Below are 26,139 nucleotides of genomic sequence, written 5' to 3'. Positions count from 1 at the left end.
GGGGGGAACCTACGCCGTTTTTTTCTTTGATTTTAACCCTATATTGCCGGGAACTGGCAATTCATTACAGCCGCAAGCAATTTTGAATGAAATGTTTTCCTTTAGAAATGTCAATTTGCTGCGGTACGGTAATAAACATGGGAAAGGTGCGCTACTTTACAGGCATACTAAGGACTTCCCCCAGGCATGATATTTAAAGGAATTTTTAATTTTTATTGCTTCACTTTAAGCACTATTAAAAATCACTGCTCCTGAAAAAACGGCCATTTAAAAAATTTTTTTTCTAATTCATACATGTCCCCTGGGGCAGGACCCAGGTCCCCATACACTTTTTATGGCAAAGAACTTGCATATAAGCCTTCAGTGAGAACTTTGGACTTTGCAGGTTCGAACCCCATTCACTATTCCCGCATATGTGATCTGACAGGCATTTTTGCCGGCAATAGCGTTGCTTTCAATTTGCATTAGCGCTCAGTTTCTGAGAGTTGAAGGCTTAATTGGCTTTAATTGGGCGCTATTTTTTGGGACTGCAGGATCATTTTTCAGCGCTATAGTAAATTACCCCCAGTGTGTCACACCAAGATATTTAGTAGTATGTCTAGTTTTTATTGTATGGGACTAATGTCTAAGGTATTTGTCCCTAAAGATTATGGGATCACTATGTGTAAATTCTTTACTCTCCCTATCCCTATGCCAGATGTAATCACTGATACTGTCGCATGATGGGAACCAAAGTATGATGGATCTTATATAGCTGTAGGTTCAAACAACACTTATGGTTTGGATGACTGTCAGAAAGCTGATAAGGGTCTCGTTTGTACACATAGGTCTCCTGTGTTTGAACTCTGTTGATTAGCCAGGTCAGATGTTAACATGTGTACTTGCGTTTATAGAAGTAGGCCCACAGCGGGTATGCTTGGCAATGGAAAGTGGAGTAAACATCATTGAAGTGGATACTCATTTACCCTTTTCAGGCTGCATACACAACGTTTCATTATTGTATTGAGATGGAAAAAATTATGTGTTAGAAGAAACCACAGAAAGTTTCCACGGTATTTACTGGGGACCAGATGCACTTCCAGTGGATGATTTCTCATTGCCCATTGGCCCAATTGTAGAAATACTCAAACAACAGAAGAAATCTTTGCAACATCTTAAGACATATCATTTATACAGTGTGCAGGGCAATTTATTTACTAAAGTTTTCCTACATAGTCTGTCTATGTTATATGTTGAAATTGTGTACGGGTAAATTAGGTATAGATCTGTATTGCAGCTAAGTTGGCTATTGTTGGTGTCCCAGGAAAATTGTTTATTGTCTACCCTACTTTAACAGATCTAGTGAATTTAGGACTCATTTTAAATTAAGTAGTGTTTTCGCTTAGCTCTTCAAGATACATTCTTTTCTCTCCTCCGGCCGCAGAGAGTAAGAAATTGTCTTAAAGAGGAGGTCCGCAACAATTCTTTTGGTGTCCCAGGTGTCCCTTCTGCCACAGTATATCTGCCTCACACAGATATACTGTGGCAGAAGGGTAGTACAGGCAGGTTAATTCTTTTTTTTTTAACAATTCATAAGTTAATATAATGTAAATGTTACACTCACTTATTTTATGAAATATATCCCCCAATGTCCGGTTTCGTATATAAAACGTACTTATAAAAATTAGTAATGGCAGGTTTCATCTTGTTTGTGGGCATGTGAAGCCCACAAGCATAAACTTCCTGGATATGGTGATGCTGAGCTACCAGCATTCACCGTTCGTTCCTACGCATGCTCAGTTTGTATGGCGCGTTGTGATGGCAATGAAGATAAACCGGTTTCCGAATCTCGCAAGAATTAGAGGCGGCCATCCGCACTGACTCCTGGGTATAAGAACACATTGCTCCCAGGAGACCGTGCACCGCAGGATATGATGACCATGGCCGCCCATACCCGCGGGGGTTAGAGACAGAAAGAAACCAAGAAAACACAGATATACAGGTACCCCCTCTGAAAAAAAAAAAAAAAAAAATTCCATTTGACAATGTATGCAAGGCAACTTAAAAATTTGTGTGGACCTCCGCTTTAAGAGTGTTCAGGGTTCTTCTTTTGTATATTTTAAAGCACAGTTGATCACCCTTTTATAGTTGGTTTGTAGCTGTTCCGGGTTTTGTCTTTGAAATTTAAGAGAAATTACCTTCCTATTGTATTCATGTTTTTGATTGTGTGTGTGTGAAATATTAATCACCAGTAATTCCAATTTTGTATGTAATTGTATAATTATACTTGTATTTTAAGAAATTATATTTAATTGGGAGATATTTATACATTGCTAAGAAATCACCATAGATTAATCACTTAAGCCCCGAACCATTTGGCTGGCCAAAGACCAGAGCACTTATTGGGATTCGGCACTGCGTCGCTTTAACTGACAATTGCGCGGACATGCGACGTGATTCCCAAACAAAATTGACATCCCTTTTTTCCCACAAATAGAGCTTTCTTTTGGTGGCATTTGATCACCTCTGTGGTTTTTATTTTTTGTGCTATAAACAAATAAAGAGAGACAATTTAAGCGTTTATTGATTGGTTTGCGCAAGTTATAGCGTCTACAAAATAGGAGATAGTTTTATGGCATTTTTATTAATAATTCTTATTTTACTAGTAATGGCAGTGATCGGCGATTTTTATCGTGACTGTGACATTATGGCGGACAGATCGGACACTTTTGGCGCTATTTTGGGACCATTCACATTTATACAACGATCAGTGCGAATAAAAATGCATTGATTACTGTGTAAATGTGACTGGCAGTGAAGGGGGCATTAGGTGGCGCTGTAGGGGTTAAGTGTGTCCTAGGGAGTGATTCTAACTGTGGGGGGGGGGCTATGTATGACATGACACTGATCACCCCTCTCGATTACAGGGAGCTGTGATCAGTGTCAGTGTCTTTAGGCAGAATGGGGAAATACTTGTTTACATTAGCATTTCCCCATTCTTCCTCTCCGTGAGACGATCGCGGGTACCCCCACAAACATCGAGTCTGCGGGACCCGCGATTATGCTCAAGGAGCTCCCGGCATGCGCACGCCCGCAAGCCGCCTCTTAAAGGGCAACGTACAGGTACGTTAATCTGCCTATACTACCCTTCTGCCACAGTATATCTGCGTGAGGCGGTCGAGAAGCGGTTAAAGAACTCAGGAAATTGTTGTGGTATGCTATTGAGTGTCTGAACAAAAATTCATATTGTTATTAACTTTTTTATTAAGTGCCATAATCGGCTGGAGGCACTGTCTATCAACTATAGTTATAATTCAGGCACCACCCGTTTATTGATCATTTACAATTTGCCAAGCCCCTCATTTTACTTTAGTTAAATATTCCCCATATGTATCAACATTAAAATTTTATACCACACATTCACTACAAAATGATATTAGTTGTACCAGGTATAAAGTTTTTGGCTATTTAAAGCCAAACTGTGGCCAGAGATGAATATTTTTCCTCTTTACCTCTTACACTTTTTTTTGTACCGTTATAGTTAAGTATATGTAATTCCTCTAGATTTTTCTTACAAGGAATTGTGAAGTCAGGAATATAGGAGCTCTCACTGCAGACATAGGAGTTGATTTACTAAGGGTAAGCAGATTGTGCACTTGCACAGGTGCAGTTGCACTCTGCAAGTGCATGTGCCACAGAGCTTAGTAAATCAGATAAAGTTCTGCTTATTTCCATCATCCGATCGAGTGTAAGCAAAAATACTTTTTTTACAATTTTCCTTGCATGTGACTGCGTGTTCTTTGTAGTGTGAAGCTTTACCTCATTTACTAAGCTCTAGAGAAAATGTACTTGCAGAGTGCAACTGCACCTGTGCAAGTGCGCAGTCTGTTTGCCTTTAGTAAATTAACCCCATTGTGTTTAAACATGCAGGCTCCAGGCTGTAAATGATCAAATTTTTTTCTGCATGCTGTACCAAATCAGTGCATCAGTAATTGGCAGATCCAGGTTCGGAATAGCAACCCTGGAGCCTGCATCTATAAAGAGAACCTTGACTGTGACTACTGTGCCCAAAAGGGCAAATACAGGGCAGACGAATAGTCACCAGTGTAGCCTGTGTTACCTCCCTACAGCTGGTATTTTCCTTAATACTGACTTACCATGCCTTGTTCCACACTTTGGTCTCTGTGAGGAGGAGGCCATATTGGTAGAGACAAGGCTTTGCTTCATCCTGCCTCCTTAATAAATGGTGATCTGAAGCCTGGAAACAAGACACTGTGGGAACAGATCCAGAGAATCAATGATGCAGAAGCAGGGAGATGCCTAATGCAGCAATTGTACAGCTTTCTTTCCAGCAAGGAGAACAGTGAGTAGAATAGCAATGGCTCCAGAACATATTAAATAGAAGTTAGGCATAGTGCCTTATGTTCACACTGCAGGTATACATCTATAGGGCCAAAAACACAGGAGCAATTAAAAAAAGAGGTAAATCTTTTAGGGTACTGTTTAGGCACTATTTACATTTTTAAATTTCCCCTTTAGGTGATTGTAAATCTTTTTTTTTTTTTTAACTAAAATAACAAACATGTTATACTTACCTGCTTTGTGTAATAATTTTGCACACAGCACCCCTGATTGTCCTCTTTTCGAGGCACATCGCAGGTTCTCCTGGCTCCCCTCCCCATACAACACAGAGGTGATAGAAATGAATCCTAAGAATTCCCCTCTCTCCCCCCTCCCTCCTCGGGAGGGGGCAGAGTGACATGGAGGGGGCAGAGTGACAGAAGGGGACAGACAGAGTGACAAGGAGGGGAACAAGGAGGGGGCCAGGCAGAGTGACATGGAGGGGGCAGGGTGACAGGGAGGGGGCAGAGTGACAGGGAGGGAGCAGAGTGACAGGGAGGGGGCAGAGTGACAGAGAGGGGGCAGAGTGACATGGAGGGGGCAGAGTGACATGGAGGGGGCAGACAGAGTGAGAGGGATGGAAACAGGGAGGTGGCCAGGCAGAGTGACATGGAGGGGGCAGAGTGACCAAGAGGAGGCAGAGTGACATGGAGGGGGCAGAGTGACATGGAGGGGGACAGGCAGAGTGACAGGGAGGGGCAGAGTGACAGAGAGGGGGCAGAGTGACATGGAGGGGGCAGAGTGACATGGAGGGGGACAGGCAGAGTGACAGGGAGGGGGCAGAGTGACAGGGAGGGGGCAGAGTGACAGAGAGGGGGCAGAGTGACAGAGAGGGGGCAGAGCGACATGGATGGGGCAGAGTGACAGGACACCATAGTATGCTGGCACCGGCCCTGACTCCCAATAATCACATAAAACACAGAGGTGATAGCAATGAATCCTAAGAATTCCCCCCTCTCCCCCCTCTCTCCTCAGATCAGTGGTTTTCTTACCCAGCCAAGTATTGTGAATGTAGCTGATTCTGCGGCTGGTCTCCTGCATGGTCTGTTCCTGGTCAGCTGTCTGTGTGATAAACTACACACGCACTGTCCTCCAATTCAACACTGACACCCGAACACTGACAGGGCACTGCTGGCCAGACTCTTCCTTCTATAGCGATCTCGCCCTCAGTAAAGTTGTCCAGGGTTCGAGTGCTCTCAGTCTCTGCCGGGCACCTCTTCTCCTCCTGTAGTCATGTGAGCTGCGCTTCCCGGCAATTACCTTCCCCGGCGGATACTATAGAAGCGGGGGTTCGGGACTGATTAAATTGTCCGAACGGCTGTATTAGGATAACAACCTGTGCCTGAAACACTAGTAATGTTCCTGCCTGGCCCCCAGCTGAACAGATGGAGCTCTGAGCCACAGCGTGGTCTAGATCATGTGTCCGGGTTCCAGGCGGCAGGAGCCCCGGACACCTGATTCAAAATTACTCTAAAGCCGTACTGACCGGGTGAATCCCGGACAGGTGGCAACCCTATTGGGGCTGGATCGGCACTGCAGGGGGAAAAAAGCAGTGACCGCAGCCCGGAGTTGGACCCGGTGGCCCCTGCCTGCAATACGGGGACAAATCAGGGGACGGTCTTGGACCGGGGACCATGTCCTCAGTCCGGGGACTGTCCCCGGAAACCGGGGATGTCTGGTCACCGTAGATTACAGTGCTTCACTTGTAAGTAGTTTTACTTTTGGATTTAAATAAAATGTACTGAGTTCATACAGAGAAGTACTATGGACTATGGATGTCTCAGTTTAATCTTACATACAACTAGGTTTGTCTGTAACAACATTGATTGGGAGATCTGATGAGCGATTTGAACCAGTAAAGCAGTGGATGTTTAATATGAGCTGGATCTCTGGAAAACATGTTTACCTCTTTAACCCCTTGTGAGGGGAAGGCTTTTGTAGACCTATCTGTTAGCTCAGTAGGTCCACTGTGCAAGGTGAGCGGCCTGCATTTCTGTCAGTGGTGGTATTTTCATGAATCTACACCAAATTGAAAAGCATCTTTACCAGCACAAGTGTTCACAGCTGAGGACTCTATCTGCTTTACACCATATTTACTCGTTTATATGCATGGACTTTCTCTCTGAAGTTTTAAACTCATACTTTTATAAATCCTTAGTGATTTAGTCTAGTTTTATTTAGAGCTGCACTATTTATGATTTTAAAAGTTTACTGAGGATTTGTAATGTGACCTTGAGTGTTATAGCAGTATTTTAGGTTAGGATATTTGTTTGTGCCGATTGATCCCTATTTATTACTGCAGTGCATAGGTCTAAATGGGCTTTCAGTGCGTGAAGACAGTGGCCACACTTCTACCCTCCAGCATCTTAAAGCAGAACTTCAACCCCCTTCTGCCTCTCCCCCCATACTCTATCACCTTTGGACACTTTTTTGGGGAGTAACAGGTACCTGGTTTTGACAGGCACCCCGCTCCCACTTCTGCTTGGATCATCTAGGCTTCTGAACAGTTTGCTCCCCCCTCCTCCCTTTGCCTGCAGCCTTTTGGGACACATCACAGGTCCCAGAAGGCTGCAGGACCATTCACAAAGCACAGAACGGCTCATGCATGTGCATTGAGAAGCCGGCTGTTAAACCGCAAGGAGTCACAGCTGGCTTCCTACACTAAAAATGGCACAGGGCCCCAAAGACCGATGAAGAACTGGCTCGTGAGGACTGTGCTGGATACTAGGACAGGTAAGTGTCCTTTTATTAAAAGTCAGCAGCTACACTATTTGTAGCTGCTGACTTTTATTTTTTTGTTCCTAGGGTGAAGATCCTCTTTAACACACTGGACTGTTGCATATAATGAGACAGAGACATTCATGCAATTTCTTAGAATTCCATATTTCATGGTTGAAAAATGTTGTTTTTCAGAAATAAGACTCTTCAGTCTGCTTTTGTACATATTTTCACATCTGTTTGCTTACTGATGCTTTACTATAGAAAATTAGGTGGACAGTAGTAAGAGAATGTTAAGTAAAGCTATACTTCAGTTACTTATATATGTGAAACTGAATACACTCTTAGTCATAATGGATCACATATGCTTTGCATTATTAACTGTAATGCAGTGTGTGAAGCTACTAATCACTCAAAAGTATATGGTAGATCAATCATATTTGTACGTGTGTGTAAGTGGTAATTGTAATAATAATTATTAAGTAAGTGGTGTATATCAATATCATGGGTGTATTTGTAAGCTGCAGTATTAATTACAGTAAGTAAATGCAATCGCTATAAGAAACAATCTACATTACTGGAACTTTTCAAAACATTTGCCACTGTAAAATAAAACATTCAGTGTGTAAACTGATATTTCTTTTAAGAAGTACAGGACATTGCAAATTGATAGTGGTAATGTTCCCCCATTATTTAAAATATGAGCCATGGGGTAAAGTTCTGAGACAGGTGAAACTGTTCGGATATTTTCCTAGTATCACTGGATTTCCTTCCATTCTTACTTCATCCAGTCTGGTACGGAGATATCGGGTGTCATTTGATTTACAGAAGGTGTCATCAGTGATGGAAGTAATATTGTTATGCTGAAAGAATAGGAAAGGAATGGTATTAGGACTGACAATTATACAGGTCATATTTTTTTATATTTAATATTTGTTATTTTTTCATATTGTTACATTTTGATTTATTGTGTGAGTTAAATTGGTAATATGGATGGTGTTAGTTTGAGTAGTTCATTAAAAAAGATGTTTGAAATATTGAACTTAACATTTTTTAAAGTAGAACTATCAGTAAAAAAGTCTGCATAATTAAATAATAGGCTATGTGGCATAATAGGATTTTTATAACAGCTTTCGTGTAAAATCCTTTTCTTGGAGTACATCACGGGACACAGAGCAGCCATAGTTATAGTTATATGCCACCTATAGGTGAATGGACAATGGTACACTCAAAAAACAGGAAGTCCCCCTCCCTATATAACCCCTCCCATACCGGGAGTACCTCAGTTTTTGTAGCAAAGCAATATATACTTATTCCAATAAAACGGACGGGATCTCTGTGTCCCTTGATGTACTCCAAGAAAAGGATTTTACAGGTAAGCTGTTATAAAAATCCTATTTTCTATATTGTACATCACGGGACACAGAGCAGCCATAGTAATAACTATGTGGGATGTCCCAAAGCAATGCCACCTGAGGGGAGGGAGACACAAAACAAACAGCCACGTGAGGATCTATACTGCTGCCCGCAGCACACTGCGCCTGAAGGCAGTGTCCTCCTGCTATCTTACATCCATTTCGTAGAATCTTGTGAATGTATGTACTGATGACCCAGTAGCGGCCTTGCAAATCTGAGCCACAGGGGCTTGGTGATGCACTGCCCATAAAGCACTGACTACCCGGGTAGAGTGCGCTTTAATCTGAAAGGGAGGAACCTTTCTTTTCAGACCAAAAGCCTGACTAATCACTTGACAAATCCACTTAGCAATAGTAGATTTTGATGCTGCCTGGCCCTTTCTAGGGCTTTCTGGCAAAACAAAACATCAGTTTTCCGTATCTGAGCTGTCGCTTTCAGATAGGCCTTAACTGCTCTCACTTCATCGAGAGAATGCAATAATTTTTCTTCTGCAGAACGAGGTTCTGGAAAAAAGGAAGGTAGGGAAACATCTTGATTCAGATGAAAATCAGACACTACCTTTGGTAAAAAGGCTGGGTGAGGATGCAGCACCACCTTCTTATCCTTATGAATTATTAAGTATGGCTCTTTACAGGAGAATGCAGCCAGCTCTGAAACTCCTCTTGCGGAGGTTACCGCAACTAGGAATACCAATTTCCTTGTCAAAAGGAGCAAAGGAATATTACATATAGGTTCAAAGGGTTGTCCTTGCAACACTGACAAAACCAGATTCAAATCCCATGGACACAAGGGTGCTCTAACTGGTGGAGTTATCCAAGTTACCCCTTTATGAATGCTCGGACTAAAAAATGTGAAGCAAGCGGCCTTTGGAAAAACACTTCCAAGGCCGGAATCTGACCTTTGATTGTACTCAATGCCAGCTTAATTTCTACTCCTAACTGTAGAAAGGCCAGAATTCTTCCTATGATAGCAGGTCCGGACAAAATGTAAGAGTCCATGACTCCCCTACTGCCATTCTCACGATCCCTGCATACCAGGGTCTTCTGGGCCATGCCGGGGCTACTAAGATTACCGGCTTACCTTCTTTCCTGATCCTGTAGAGCAGCCGTGTTAATAGCTGAACTGGAGGGAATGCATAAATTAGTGAAAACTGATCCCATGGGGTCACTAACGCATCTATTTTGAGTGCAAGTGGATCCCTTGTTCTCGCCACAAAGTTGTCCAACTTCTTGTTGAACCTGGATGCCAACAGATCTACATCTGGCGTACCCCATCTTTGTCATATGGCCAAAAAGACATTGGGATGTAGAGACCATTCTCCTGGCAACAACTGTTGATGGCTCAGGAAATCTGCCTGTCAATCTTCCACTCCTGGAATGCAGACTGCAGATATGTAAGTAACATGTTTCTCTGCCCAATACAGAATATGGTCCTTTTTGCTGCTAGACGAAAGTGTTAACCACTATACCAGTGCCACCTCCCTTTGGGCTGCGTGGCTTCTGGTGCCCCCTTGGTGATTGATATAAGCCACTGCTGTGGCATTGTCGGATTGTATCCTGACAGGAGAATTCCGCAACCTGAACGTCCAGGCTATTAGAGCCAGACGTACTGCCCGAATCTCTAGGATATTGATGGGCAAGGTCTTCTCGGACTCTGACCACTTTCCTTGAACAGTGGTCTCTTCTAGAACTGTTCCCCAGCTCCATAGGATGGCATCCGTTGTGCTCTCCAGGAAACTGGAATGAAGGATTTTCCTTTCTGTAAATTCCTGGTTATCAACCACCAATTGAGACTCTGGCGTACTTTTGGAGCCAGATTCATTGGACAATCCAAGGCTTGGATCTGTTTGTTCCCAGCAGACAGAATACTGTGTTGCAACAGTCTTGAATTAAACTGGACATAGGGAACCGCTTTGAAGGAAGCTATCATCTTCCCTAGTAATCTCAGACAAAGGCGAATAGAAGGACCCTTCCTTGCCTTGACCACCTGGACCTGGTCTCTTAGAGCGTTGACTTTTGCCTGAGGCAAAAACACTCTTTCCTGGGTTGTGTCTATGACCAGGCCCAAATACTCCAGCCTTCTTACTGGCCGTAAGGATGACTTCTCTAGATTGAGAATCCAACCAAGATGTCCCAGATAACTGACCATTCTGGACACCCCATGGTTTAACCGTGCTATTGACTGATCTACCAGTAGCAGGTCATCTAGGTATGCCATTACTGCTATACCCTGGCCCCTTAGTCTTACTAGTACTGGGGCTAGAACTTTTATAAATACTCGTGGAGCGGTGGGTAACCCAAAGGGCAAGGCCACAAACTGAAAGTGGCGCTGCTCTACCGCAAACCGCAGAAACTTCTGGTGAGCTGGAAAAATTGACACATGTAGATACGCATCTTTGATATCTATGGATGCTAGAACTTCTCATCCCCGTAGGGTGGATATAACTGACCGGATTGACTCCCTTCGAAAGGAGCGGATGTTTAGGAAGTGATTCGGATCTTTGAGATCTAGAATGGCTCTGACATCACCATTTGGTTTTGGTACCGTAAAGAGATTTGACTAAACCCCCATGTCCCTCTCTTCTGAGGGGACCTCTATTATTACTTCCTGAGACCTTAACCGGTCCAGTGCCAGAAATAAGGACTTTACTGGGTCCTTGGGAACATTTTGATCTTAGAAAACGAGATGGTGGAAACTCTTGGAACTCTAGTTTGTAGCCTAGGGCTACCACAGAGCTGACCCATTTGTCTTGGATTTGCCAAGTTTCTGAACCACTGAAGTCTTCCCCCACTCGATCGAGCAGGGGTGCCCCTTCACAGGGAAGCCTTGGGACTCTGTTTTGTAGACTTCTGACCCCAGGGCTTTTTCTGGCCCTGTGTTTGGCTATGAGGCTTACTTTTTGCCCCTGACAGTGGAGGCCATAGAGGCTGCATGGAGGCTGTTGCCCCAGGCATCGGAGGGGAAGCATGTTTGAAAGAAGGATGTTTATTCTTTTTCTTAACCGACAGGAGGGTACTCTTACCCCCAGAAATGGATATATTTATCTAAATCTTCCCCAAAACAACCTTTCTTCATGAAAGGGAAACCCAGTCAAGAGCTTCTTGCATGGTAACTCGGCTGACCGGTTCTTTAGCCGTAGAATCCTACGCATATGTATCAACATGAGCGCAAGGCAAGACACCTGATGGATAGAATCCTTGATAGCGTCCACTGCAAAGCATAAGGCCCTAGGTAGCTCAGCTAAACTTTGGGCCTCTTCAGTTTTGAGTAGGGACTCTTTTAATAACCTGCTTGAATTCATCCCTAAGGGATTGACAAATGCCTATTTTCTGCTACTGCAAGTTGTGCTACCGCACCAGCTACAGCAAATGAGGCTTTAAGCAGAGATTCCAACTTCTTATCAGCTGGATCTCTATACACTTGTCCACTGGACAAGTTAAACTCCTGTTCACAGAGGAGATAGCAGCATCTACAGCTGGCAAATCCCACCTCTTTGTAAACTTTTTCTCCATAGGATAGAGAAGAGAGAACTTCACAGGAGGCGAAAACTGCTTATCTGGGTGATCCCAATCAGCATAAATTAGTTGTTCCAGTAACGGGTGCATTGTGAACCCTGTGGGGGTTTTAGCGAACCCAAGGAGGAGAAGGAAAACATCCACCTCTGCAGTGGGCAACTTATATCCAGAAAGGACCCAACTCCGTAAGGGATTGAATAAGCAATTTCTGAGATTGCGAAGTTTGAGAAAGGTTCTTCAGATGCTGCACCCTCAGAAGAGCAGTCATCCGAACTTCTTTCTGCCTGATCCCCCAAAGGTACCCCAATATCTCCTGCCCATTCTGGTTCCAATACTGGAAGGTCAAGCGCAGGAGAAGGGGGATCTGCCGCGTTTTCTCCCCTCCTGGGAGGAAGATGCGAGCATATCAGCTATTTTCCCTTCCAAACCAGCCCGGGCCAAAGCCAAATCGTCCTTGGTGATGTATGCAGAGGCTGAAATGTTGGAGGTAGCTACAATGCCTGAGAGTCTAGGTGGCTCAGATGCCAGATGTTCCAGGTCTTTCAGGGGAGGATTGAACTGCGGACGTGCGACTAGGAGCCTCAGACTCTGACCGCAGTGACCTTGTGCTCCCCCTGTTGTATTCCCCTTTTTACGGGAAGACATAATCCTAAGCACAAAAAGCAGAGGTACTAACACAGTGCATCTACTGCCGAGCTCTAGTCCAGCAAATTAATAATATGCCAGTATAAATGCTCAGTCTAAATGCTGAGTAAAACGTGCCCTCTTAAAACGCCTGTATCCAAACACCCATACAGCTTACATTCCCTTGTATTCTCTGTCCCTCCGTCAGCCAACCAGACACTTCCAGCGTGAATGCTTTTAAAGCCAGTAAGCCTTGCACCTGCGCCAGGTATCACGTGCATGCCGTTTTCACGTGCACACCGGCGGCATCTAAGCCACGCCCCCACGTTCCAGGCTCCACCTTTTTTAAAAGAAAACTTTTCCCGCGTGTGTGCGAGGATAGGCCGGTCTCATGGTGGAGATGGATCGAGGGGGGAGGGGGAGGCGAGGGGTCTCAGCAGGGGGAACCTGACCGCTGTGCTGAAGGCGGCTGTCCCCCCCAAAACCCCTACTGATGGCTGACAGAGCGGAGAGGGAGCAATGTTGCCTGCAGAAGCCTTTGCTGACACTGAGCATAACACGGGGGGAATTCTGGAATGTTGGAAACCAGGTATGTTGCTTTTACACCCTCTAGTGGCAAAACACAGGCAAGGCAATGCATACTCACAGAAAAAAGTCCAAAAGTGAATTATATATATATATTCCTTAGGACCTTTCTGACTTACCCATCCTGCCACAGGACTGCTGGAGATTATCACAGACAGATCCAGCCTTCGCCCATCACGGTGGGCCGTGTCATGACAGACCTTCAAGGACCAGGTCCCCCTTTATGGGGTCCACTCCCTTGGACATGTACAGCACCCTGCCGAAGAACTCTTTGGTTGTATAAACATGACCAAGGTGCCGGGTCCTAGGATCCAGCTCTCAAAAGAGAATGCATTACAGACAGAAACCTCATTCCTTCTTTCACGAGGCTCGTGTACCATCCATTTTGGCTTTCAGGCACTTTGGATGGATCAGATTGCACAGCTCCTTGATCCCATCAGGGTTTACTTAGCGGAGCTCTCTTAGCACTTCATCAACTGTGACCAACACCTTAGACACTGGCGAAAAAACTGAGGTACTCCCGGTATGGGAGGGGTTATATAGGGAGGGGGACTTCCTATTTGTGTCCCATGATGTACGATAAAGAAATTACTTTTGGCATTTCATATTATACAGCAACAGTTACATTTGTTGTTTTTTTTAGTTACATTTTAACAATAAAACATCTCGCCTTGAGCTGCTGTCTACTTCAAGGTCCAATAGGAAAAAACATTCTGGGATAATGATGTTATCAGCCTGCTGCAAGATGGGGAGGGTACCTTTTCTAAGTCTTTTTTTCACCAAGTGATCACTAAGTGTTCTGTGTAGTATTCTTGTTAAAGGAGTTGTAGAGTCAGAAGGTTTTTTATCTTAATGCATTCTATGCATTAAAATAAAAAGTCGTGTGTGCAGCAGCCCCTCTCTCCGCCCCCCTAATACTTACCTGAGCCCCATCTCTGTCCAGTGATGTCCACAAGTGCCTCGGCCATCCGAGACTCTCCCTCATGATGGGCTGAGACACAGCAGCGGCGCCATTGGCTCCTGCTGTTGTCAATCAAAGTCAGTCAGCCAATCAGGAGAGAGAGGAGGTGGGGCCGGGTCAGGGCTCCATGTCTGAATGGACACAGGGAGCTGTGACTCGGCCTGGGTGCCCCATAGCAAGCTGCTTGCTGTGGGGGCACTCAACAGGAGGGAGGGGCCAGGGACACAGAAAAGGGACCTGAGAAGAGGAGGATCCAGGTTGCTCTGTGCAAATCCACTGCACAGGGCAGGTAAGTATAACATGTTTGTTTTTTTTATTGGAAAAAAAAATGAGCCTTTACAATCACTTTAATGTCCAGGAGCTAATCTGCATTGAATTGTGATACATTTTTACACTGGCTGGTCAAAATGTTAGGCTGCACTGTGTACGTGTGATAGATGTTATTACAGTGGCTTGAAAAAGTATTCATACCCCTTGAAATGTTCCACATTTTGTCATGTTACAACCAAAAACATAAATGTATTTTATTGGGATTTTATGTGATAGACAAACACAAAGTGGCACATTATGAAGTGGAAGGAAAATGATAAATGGTTTTCCAAATTTTTTACAAATAAATATGTGAAAAGTGTGTCGTGCATTAGTATTCAGCCCCCCTAAGTCAATACCTTGTAGAACCACCATTCGCTGCTATTAGAGCTGCAAGTCTTTTTGGTTATGTCTTTACCAGCTTTGCACATCTAGAGAGAGTGAAATGTTTGCCCATTCTTCTTTGCAAAATAGCTAAAGCTCTGTCAGATTGGATGGAGAGCATCTGAACAGCAATTTTCAAGTCTTGACACAGATTCTCAATTGGATTTAGGTCTGGGCTTTGACTGGGCCATTCTAACACATGAATATGCTATGAACTAAACCATTCCATTGAAGCTCTGGCTGTATGTTTAGGGTCGTTGTCCTGCTGGAAGGTGGACCTCCGCCACAGTCTCAAGTCTTTTGCAGATTTTAACAGGTTTTCTTCTAAGATTGTCCTGCTATTGGCTCCATCCATCTTCCCATCAACTCTGACCAGCTTCCCTGTCCCTGCTGAAGAAAAGGATCCCCACAACATTATGCTGCCACCACCATGTTTCACGAAGAGGATGGTGTATTTAGGGTGATGTACACTGTTAGTTTTCCGCCACAAATAGCATTTTGCTTTTAGACCAAAAAGTTCAATTTTGGTCTCCTCTGACCAGAGCACCTTCTTCCACATGTTTGCTTTGTCCCCCACATGGCTTCTCGCAAACTGCAAACTTGACTTCTTATGGCCTCTTGGCTGCTTCTCTGACTAATGCTCTCTTTGCCCAGCCTGTCAGTTTAGGTGGATGGCCATGTCTTGGTAGGTTTGCAGTTGTGCCATACTCATTCCATTTTTAGATGGTAGATTGAACAGTGCTCCGTGAGATGTTCAAAGCTTGGGATATTTTTTTATAACCTAACCCTGCTTTAAACACCACAACTTTATCCCTGACCTGTCTGGTGTGTTCCTTGGCCTTCATGATGCTGTTTGTTCACTAAGCTTCTCTAACAAACCTCTGAGGGCTTCACAGAACAGCTGTATTTATACTGAGATTATATTACACACAGGTGGACTCGTTTTACTAATTAGGTGACTTCTGAAGGCAATTGGCTCAACTAGATTTTTGTTAGGGGTATCAGAGTAAAAGGGGGCTGAATACAAATGCACGCCACACTTTTCAGATATTTATTTATAAAAAAATGTAGAAAATTTCAAGGGGTGTGAATACTTTTTCAAGGCACTGTACTTAATGGTCTGTGATATAATGAAAAGGCGAGGTGATTGAGGGATGCTATATATCACTTCGCATGCTTTCATATGTAGGAAACTAAGGTGGAATCCAGTCCAGGTTTTTCTGGGTCACCTTGACAGTGTAGGATCCAAGCCAGGTTTTGTTTATCACTTGTGACCAGCAGCAAGGGGGATAAATAAGGATGGATTGAAGCAAGACATGGTTCTGGCTGTGACTCAGGAAGCTAAACCTGAGAAAGCTACCCTGTTTCCCTGAAAATAAGACCTAGCGTGATTGTCGGTGATGGCTGCAATATAAGCCCTACCCCCCAAATAAGCCCTAGTTAAAGTCCTTGTAGGTCTTATTTTCAGGGTAGGGCTTATTTTCGGGGAAACAGGGTAGGGCTTATTTGGGGGGTAGGGCTTAAATTGCAGCCATCACTGACAATCACGCTAGGTCTTATTTTCGGGGAAACAGGGTACATGTGGAAATTGCTTTGTAAGGGAAAGTTGTCAGGGCTGGGTTCAGCCCTTCTTTCTCAGAGCTCAGTGCTCAGCTGTCGGTTAATTGCCAGTACTCTTCATTCCACAGTGAATCACCTGGTCTTCATTTCCTGCCCGTCAGCTAGCCCTGCTGGCTATTTAAACTGCCTGGATCTGATCTCCTGTGGCTTCACCTGGTCAACATATCCGCATACTCTCTGCTGTGTTTTCCTGTTATAGACTTTTGCTTGGCTGACTTCCCTTCTGGTTCCTGATTCTGTTTACCGCCTCTGCTACTCTGATCTTTGGATTCCTGTTTCACTGGCTTGTTCTGACTACCCGCTCTGGTTACCGAACCCTGGCTATGTTTTAACTATGTTTGCTCTGTTTATACTATTTTACCATTTTATTAAAAAGTGTGATTTTTACTGCATGTCTGTCTTAGTCTGATTCATGGTTCCTGACAAAAGTAAAAAAGGTTTGCCAAATGCTTGTTTTGTTGGTGACTGGGAAAAGCCCTTTACCTGTCAGAGTGGAATCTGTACTGTTTAGTTAGTGCCTGGATGGTAAGGATTTATTTTTTTGTTTTTGTTCTGTTTGTTTCTGTGCAACCTTTTTAATAAAACTGACTACAGGTCAGAATTTTAAGAAAGACCTGCCGTTGGACTGCCTTTTTCCCAGGGAAGGTGATCCCCAGTTGAGCTAACCACCACATATGGTGGATTTGGCCGGCAACTTCCTGAGCAAGTGGAAATGGAGGAAGATGTGATAAGAGCCTTGCTGGAGGCCACAGCAACCTAGCAGGAAGCCAACCGTCCGTTTGCAGAGATTCAGCAGCACATGGTAGAGATTCAGCAGAAGGCCACTGCAGCATAGCAGGGGACAAATCACCAGTTTGTGGAGGCCAAGCAAGCAGACCAGGAGTTCCTCAAGGGGGTGGCCCAACATTTTGTGGAGTTAAAGAAGGGCTCCGCAGGTCCATTACAGGTGTAACAGAAAATGGTGTGTGCCAGCTATTACCTGCAAAAGATGACACCCACAGATGATATGGGAGCCTAACTCACAACTTTTAAAAGAGTTGCTGTTCGGGAAGGATTGCAAAAAGAGCACTGGGTGTTACTGCTAGCACCTTTTTCTGACAGGTTGACCACAAAAAGCCTATAATGACCTGCAACCAGATGCGGCTCGGGATTATGAGAAGCTGAAAGATGAAATTTCTGCTCGCCTGGGTAACACCATTGTGGTCCACACTCAAGGGGTGCATTTGTGATCATATAGTAACGACAAACCACCTCGCTCCCAGATGTTTGTTTGGATACATCCCCCCCAAGGAATTGGCTGCAGTCAGGGACCATGTCAGCACCTTAGATTGTGGAGCATGTGGTCATGGACCACTATCTTCGTGCACTCCCTTCCACTTTAAGAAAATGAGCCAGCCATGGGGACCTTAAGACTGCAGACCAGCTAGTAGACCTGGTGGAGAGATATACTGCAGCTGAGGACCTATGAGCGCATTTGTGCTCCATCCGAGTGTCTTGTGGGGTGAAAAATCACCCTGAGGATCCGGTAAGATTATTCCAGGGTTCAAGGGCTTGGGGAAAAGTTGCAAGATGACAGATGATGAGACTGTGGGCTCAGGACCTGGAGACTGGGCAAATAGGTCAGGAAGGCCTCTGAGGTGGTTTAGAGGACTGGGTGCAGAGTTAGGTCATATTGCTGCTAACTGTTCCCTAACTGATAAACTATTGCAGAGTGATAATGCTTATTTGAATAAACGCAGGTCTCTTTTTGCACAAGTGGCATATACTGCATAATGTCAGGAACATATGGAAAAACAAATGTGTGTGATTTTAGTTGATGGAAAGCCAGTCACTGCTCTACTAGACTCTGGTAACGTTGTGACATTAGTCAAAGGTGGTTTTCTTAAGCCTGCAAAGTTTCACCCTAGCACTATTGGGGTTATTTGTATACATGGTGACAAACGTGACTACTAGATTGCTATGACGGAGATTGATACACCCTGGGGCTCTGTGACAGTCAGTAAGAGTGGTACCCTCATTGCTTCATGAAGCTATAGTGGGGAGAGATTTTCCCCACTTTTGGAGTTTGTGAGAAAACTTCTAACCCCAAAATGAAAGGGAAAACTGTTGGTGTAGCCAAGGAAGGGGTAGAACCTTTTACTTTCTCTCTAAAGACTGGGGAATAAGAGGAGCTGGAATCCAACCCCAAGCTTGAGAATAGTGAACAAGAAATTATCTCTGGCTCTAATAATGAGAGTGGACAGAATGTGATGCCTGACTTAGAAGTCAAAAGGACGATTTTTGTATGGAGCGCTTGGAAGACTCCATGCTTACTAGAGCCAGAGAAACATTAAAATGATAGATGAGGAGCTGTTGAACCTGATGTTGGGTGTCTTTTCCCTACATGGCTCTTAAAAATAAGTAACTTGCTGTATCAAGCATGGCCAGATTAAGAACATCCTGGGCCTGGTGCCAAGGATTTTGGTAGGCCTTTTTATGGATATAAATAAAATGAAAACGCAAACAATGCTTTGTAAAAACCAATTAAAATTTGTAATTACCATTAAAACAGAGTTTCAGCCGATTCTGTGTTTATTAATAATCAGCGGCTACAAAAAGTGTAGCTGCTGACTTTTAATAAACACACACTCACCTGTCCCATGGTCCAGCGACGAGGCCACCCCAAACCTCGGTTCCCTCCTCCGCCTCTCTGTGGCACCAGAATTACTACTGTGAGCACCTGGCTGTGACAGCTTGTGGCTTCAAAGCCGTGTGTACTGTGTATGTGCAAGTCGCGCTGCATGTCCTGAATGGCCGGGCAATCTTCTGGGACCTGTGATGTGTCCCAGAAGATTACAGGGACGGAGGGGCCACCTAGGTGGCCCAAGCGAAAGTGGGAGCTGGGTACCTGTCAAAACGTCCTACCCAAAAAAATGACATGCCAAATGTGGCATGTCAGATGGTCAGGACTCCTTAAAGCCAAAGTTCCACTTTTGGGTGGAACTCCACTTTAAAGTGTCATAACAGAAAAATATTGAAAATATTTCTTAACCGGTTCCTGACCGGCGCACGCCGATGTACGTCGGCCGAATGGCACGGCTGGGCAAATGGGCGTACCCGTACATCCCTTTGAATTTGCCGCCGTGCCATTGCGTGTGCGCCGGCCGGGAGCTCCGTGAGTCGGGCCGCGGTGATACCTGCGATCGCCTCACGGAGAGGACGAACGGGGAGATGCTAATATAAACAAGCATCTCCCCGTTCTGCCTAGTGACAGTGTCACTGATCTCTGCTCCCTGTGATCGGGAGCAGAGATCAGTGCCATGTCACACATAGACATGCCCCCCCACAGTTAGTAACAATCCCCAGGATATACTTAACCCCTCCCTAGCCCCCTAGTGGTTAACCCCTTCACTGCCAGTGTCATTTACACAGGAATCAGTGCATTTGTATAGCACTGATTGCTGTATAAATGACAATGGTCCCAAAAATGTGTCAAAAATGTCCGATGCGTCCGCCATAATGTCGCAGTCATGATAAAAATCGCTGATCGACTCCATTGTCAGTTAAAGCGACGCAGTACTGAATCGCAGAAAATGCACTGGTTAGGAAGGGGTTAGATTCCTCCGGGGCTGAAGTGGTTAATGACCATCTGCATAAGTGCCAGTTTGCACATTAATAACCAATTGCAATTATATCCACCCTGAATAGGTGTCAGTTTAGGAAATAATAACCCCCAGCATAAATACCAGTTTCCATAATAACCGAAAACATCAGTGCCAGTTTACGCAATAACAACCCACATCATTGGTGTCAGCAGCAGCAATAATAACCCCCAGCATCAATTTCCACAACAATCTACCCCAGCAATGGTGCTAGCTTACGTAATAATAAACCCCAGCATTGATGGCATGTCTGGAGGTGGTTAACTCTTTGGGGGGGGGGGGGTTTAAAACATAAGTTCACCTTTAAAAAAAAAAAAAAAACTATACATACACATCTTCTCAGAAGTAAAATAATTTATTATTTTTTTACTAGTGCCCTGAAAAGCATTGCACCCACGATCAGCAGATCGCAGGTGCCACGCAGGACTCCTGCAGACTTGTTAGTATATCTGTTTGCTCGTACATTGTTTGGAACTTTGGGGGGGGGGGGGGGGGCAGTCTGTCCTTTCCTTTTCTAGGGGCTTCCTTGTCCGTTAGGCTATGTCTTTACCTGTTTTATTCAGTTCCTGCTCTTCTTCCTTCTTATTTGGCTTTTAGTAGGTCCTGGGTGAGCGAGGAGCAGGCCGCACCATCAGTAGGTGTCAGGGTCTCCCTATAGGCGTGGGGCAGCCGCCCAGCACCGTATTTATTGGCCTAGGGCGCTCCCGATGATGTCATAGGGCTGCGCCCGGTCCGCACATAAGCACTGATCGACGGAAGCTCTGGGCGCCATTTTGGTTCTGGGCAAAGCAATTAGTTTTGCCCACAAACAACTGGAGGAGTCTGGAGGCGGGTTCTGCCTGTTTCAGGATCATCTAAGAGTGTCAGTGGGCTGCTGTGGGATGGGCAATATACAGTCTCCTGACTGTCTTCAGACTGTGAAGTTTGTTCCTGGATCCAGTCTCAGTCTCTGTCGCCATCTGCTTGTAGGAAAGTTTTTCTGTACTTAAAAAAAAAGGGTACATTGTTTTCCTTTTGTTTGTTTCAGCTGTTTGCTTTGATGTAGTTTTCAGACTTTCATGTTAGGTTACTGGCAATCTCCATCCTTCTGTTTCTCTTTTCAACGATCTCTCTTTTTCCACTGGCCATGCCTTATTCCCTACTACCATGAGTCAGCCACCACTTATGAAAGACCCTCAATACTTAAGGTAGGGGGACCACCAGTTGGTAAGTTTTCAGGTGTCCTTAAAAGAGTGCCCTCTAAAGCGGTTTGCTTTGATATGTTTCAGCTCCGCACGCTCACGCTCTCAGAGTTAAAGAACAAGAGAGGACAGGCATTCTCCAAAGGAGCATAGCTCCAGACGTCGCTCCCGGTCAAAAGATCCAAAAGAGCATGTCGCGCCTCCTCTTCTCCAGAGCAATACAGGCGTCCCAGCAAGAAATCAGGCTGGGCTTGTGGCACAGTCCCCCTATCCAATAAATTGGTGTGCAAAGACTGTCTAGAGGAGTCTGCAGTAGACAGGGAGCAGGACGCTGCGCAAGTCTCATCATTACTGAAGAATGTAGTACGAGATTCCTTGTCTGAGTTTACCTCAGCCCAACCACCTGCCCAAAGGGTCCCATTGGAAGATCAGCCGGGGACTTCAGCAAGCAGTATGACCATGCCCAGCGTAAAAAATAAAAAAAATGGCGCTCCCACTCAGGAGAAAAGCTCCAAGGAAGACGTCTCTGCTCCTCTTCCCCAGAGCCAGCGCCCCAACAAGAGTCCTGCAGGGCCCGTGGCGCAGTATCTATACCCAGGAGGCTGGTGAGTAGACACTGCCTGGAGGAGTATACAGCTCACAGGTAATGCCAAATGTCTTTATTATTGATAAGAGTGGCACAAGATTCTGTTTTGAACTCGCCTTAATTACCTGAAGCAACTGTTAAACTTGTATTGGAAACTGTTGGAGACTGTTGCCATAGGAGACAGCGCTCTTATCCGTGCAGATGTGGCATCTTGCTGGATGCTTTTCCCTGCATGGCTGTGCTGTAGAAGTCTGGGAGTTTACCGGGTTAGCATTACACAGACATATTTGGGTGTCCCAAGGAGAGTGGTAATGTAGCGCTCAGAGCGCGCTAGTGGGTGTGGCCAAATTGCCATTGCTGACATCATCACCATTCAGTGAGGCCAAACAGCCACCTACGACGGCAACAGATTTGTGTATGACTATCTCGGTTACTTGGGGAACCACAGCCTGGTAGTATGTCCGGTGTCTCATGGGGACTGAAACCCTGACACATGATTCAAAACCCAAACTGTCCGGCTGAATCCTGGACAGGTGGTACACCCTAGGTGTCTGGCACCCATGAATCTACTTTGCACTGCACCTACTATGCCTTTCGACCCACTCTATGTAGAGGTAGGTCGACAAGTCATGGCTCTGGAGGTTCTCATTGGACTGAAGGAGTCCTGGGTCCTTGCTACATATATTATAGATGCAGCAGTCTGCTAATCAAAAATAGGGAGGCTGACCAGGAAGTCCCCCCTAGTTGCTTGTATAACCACTGGAGGAGCACCCTAGCACTTTGGCGGCTAGGGAGGCCATATGGTTGAGACCCTGGACTGCGTATTGCTTCCTAGAAACAAAAGTGGGGAGGAATGGAAGGGGTTTAAGAAAAATGCCCGTACAACCAGGCTGTCAAAACTGTGTACCCTGATCAAGCTAATGGTCAACCTGCTCCTACATACTGTAGCATCTGCAAGTGCCGGCAGGCAAGCAATATCCAGCCCATGTACTGGGTGAGTCTAATGGGAATGGTTTAATAATTATCAACCAGCTGCTGCACCTGCAGGACTCTGAGGACAGTGGCAGGGTCTGCATCCCTTTAGACATGATTTCCTATTGGGAGTATTTTGCAAAAAATTATATTTTTGTAGCAGTGGATGCCAAAAAATCTGACTTGTATTTTAGTGCAGACTTCTGGGAAAATCAGTGAGCCAGTCACACAAGTGCATACGCAAACACTTAAGGTAAGACCTAGAAGGCATGCTTCACAGGTTTCTGGACAGTATGCTGTACAGAGTCTTGGATGAAGTAATCAGACACTCATGGACACTTCGGGAGATTCCTCACTGCTCCTCCTCCAGACCATTTCTCTCCCACGGAGCTGCCAAGTCCACCACAACAGCAGGTGGGCTGCTACAATGCTTACAGACACCTCAGTGTTGTATATGTTATACTCAAGAGGGATTGCAGGTTTTCTACCCAGTCCTGTTTGGAGTTCACAGGGGATGTTGGTTAGTGTCCAGTTGCAGATCGGAAGAAGTCAAACCCTTTTGGGCCCTCTTTGAGATCTTTAAGACAAAGTGAATGAATGAATGAGTGACTTGTATAGCGCTACCTATGCGAACTGAATCGCTTCAGGGCGCTTTTTAACCTACCAGCATGTCTTTTGGAGAGTTCATTAAACAGTATAACCACATGGCTGGAGACTGTTGCTGGATCGTCACACTTTAGAGGGAAAGCAAAGTCAACCTTTCTCCATCCCAATGATTGGTGTACCCGGGGGTGCTCTGCTATTTCCTCTGTTTTATTTCCATCAGAGGAAGTGGTGACAGTCAGGAACAGAATTCTGAGGATGAATATTTCCGCTTGTTTGATGGCCTCTCAGTGCCTCAGTCATCTGGGCACAACGTCATCATGCATATAGTTGATTCCTGGGGTGCATGGGCACCTGCACAAATTTCAACTAGAATTCCTAGTACAAGGGAGGAAACAGGATAGAACACAGTTAATAGGTATTACTCAGTATGAGTAGCGGTCCGCGGTGATGGAAAGACCTTAAGGAAGTCTTGGTCCGTTAGGACCGTCAGACTGGAGAATGGCTACGAATCATGTCTGCAAGACAGCCGGGAACATGCACTGCGAAGGACTTTCGGTCAAGGCAAGCAGAGATTCCCAGCCAAGGAGGATAACCTTGAACGCGCTGGGGGTTCAAACAGCCCTTTTAGCACTTTGTCCTTACTACACATAGTCAAGGAGGACCAATCTCCGTGCAGTTTAGCAACAGGGCAGCAGTCACCTATATTCAGCTCCAGGATGAAACTCGCAGCAATATTCTATTGAGAGAGGTGAAACCCTTAACGCCTGGGGTGGAAGATCACCAGCAAAATTTCGGAAGCAGTTTACCTCCCAGCGGTTTCTTTTGAACAAGTACAAGCTTCCCAGAGCACGACGAGTGGGTCTACGACCCAGGTCTTCTCTGAGCTGGTCCACAGGTGGGGCCTACCACAGACAGACCTCCTCGTTTCCCACAGTAATCACAAACTTTGGTCTGATTTAGTCTGTACCCCAAGGCGCAAGGGGCAGATGCTCTGGTCTCTCCCTGGGACTACAATCTAACCTATATATTTTTCCCCAACATTTTCCGTAAATGAGATTCCCCTTAAGGCTGTCAAGGGATAACATAGTTGTCATAGCCAGTCCTCCATATTGACCAGGAGGCCCTCGGTTTTCCCTGGCCATTTATTTCAGGATATAGAAAAAATTTCCCCTCTATAACATACGCAGACTGGGGCTGCAAGCAGGGACACTAAAGGGGGAGGATGGGCAACTCCGGTTGCTCCAGTTTCACTCCAGAGTGATCTCTACTTTGTTGTGTGCGAGAAGACATTCTACTTACTTATCTAGGTCTAATTCTGGAACAAGTTTTCTTGGTAGGGCAAGACATTGATCCTACTGCCCTGCCAGTGTCAGCTGTTCTGTACTTCCTTCGGGCCTTAGCCTATCCTCACATAACTGAGGAGTGTGGGCTATATTGGCAATAACACATTTGAATGGGCCAAGAATCCTTAAGTTTGCACAACTTTTGAGGACAGTCGTGAGGAGTCGGTCACCAAGGAAGAAAGATCTATTGCAGTTGCTGGATCTCATATCAGTTTAACCGCTTGTTCCAACAGAGCAGTGTTCCGTTCAGGCCATCACTTACAAGGCAGTATCAATTGCAAGAACTTTAAGCAGAAGGTTAGCAAAGATTCAAGCTCTTGGAACTTCAAAGTAAAAAAAAAAAAAAAAAAAAATATATATATATATATATATATATATATATATATATATATATATTCATATATTCTTTCCAGAAAGAGTAGAGTTGGATCTTGTAGATCATCCTGCATCAAACATAGCAACAGACTGCTATTTAACAGACAGCTGGACATTGCCTAACTTTCCAGAACATCACACAAAAAAGTCACACGTACTGTTCATTTTCAGAACTTTAAAGGAGTATCTCTCCACAATTGTCCCTTTCAGGTCATCTAAATAAACCTTTTGTCATTCCAGCTGGGAATCATCAAGGGAAAGAGGTTACTGCCTGGATCCTAGCAGGCTTGGGTTGTGTATATAAGACTATAGGTCGCGAGCCTCCGTCAGTGGTGGCGGAGCACTCTACCAGAGCGGTTAAAGCCTCATAGGCAACACATTCAAGAGAAGCTATGGTGCCCATCTGTATAGGGGTATCATGGTCGCTCCAACATTCCTACTCAAACTTGACGGAATAGATGCGGAAGCCTTGTCATCAGGCAGAGCTCTATCACTAGTATGCTGCCATGGTTTGGCGTCAGGAAAGGAAAATTACGGTAAGTATTTGATACAATTTTCCGTTATTGTGCTCATCTACTAATATATACAAGTTAATTAATACAAAATTGGTACTCAAAGAAAACATTGTCCTGTTATAAGATGTAAATATATATATATATATATATATATATATATCTATATAATCCAGCACCTAGCACTCTGTATGTCCAGACAACATGAAATTATTTATGATAATTCATGTAACCCTGTGTTATCCAAGCTCTGTACAATCAGAGGTGTAAACTCATCACATAAACACAGGGTTACATGAATGGTCAAAAATGACATTCACATTTTCTGGACATAGCGATTGGGGGATGATATATATATATATATATATATATATATATATATATATATATATATATATATATATATATATA

At 44.7% G+C, this 26,139-nt stretch overlaps 1 protein-coding gene across 2 annotated transcripts in view; it reads right to left on the bottom strand.

Annotated features, from left to right (window-relative positions):
• Nucleotides 1-2,545: 2,545 nt before the first annotated feature.
• OGN (osteoglycin) overlaps nucleotides 2,546-26,139 on the bottom strand; it is a 569,783-nt gene continuing 546,189 nt past the window's right edge. For both annotated transcript variants that reach the window (XM_073592675.1, XM_073592674.1), the window contains one exon: nucleotides 2,546-7,961. In XM_073592675.1, coding sequence (XP_073448776.1) covers nucleotides 7,788-7,961 — 174 coding nt within the window. In that variant the 3' untranslated portion in view covers nucleotides 2,546-7,787. The remainder of the gene's footprint in view (nucleotides 7,962-26,139) is intronic.

This window comes from Aquarana catesbeiana, linkage group LG07 (genome assembly GCF_042186555.1).
Source record: "Aquarana catesbeiana isolate 2022-GZ linkage group LG07, ASM4218655v1, whole genome shotgun sequence".
In the NCBI taxonomy this organism is placed as follows: Eukaryota; Metazoa; Chordata; class Amphibia; order Anura; family Ranidae; genus Aquarana; species Aquarana catesbeiana.
This window is presented reverse-complemented; position numbering and strand designations above follow the sequence as displayed.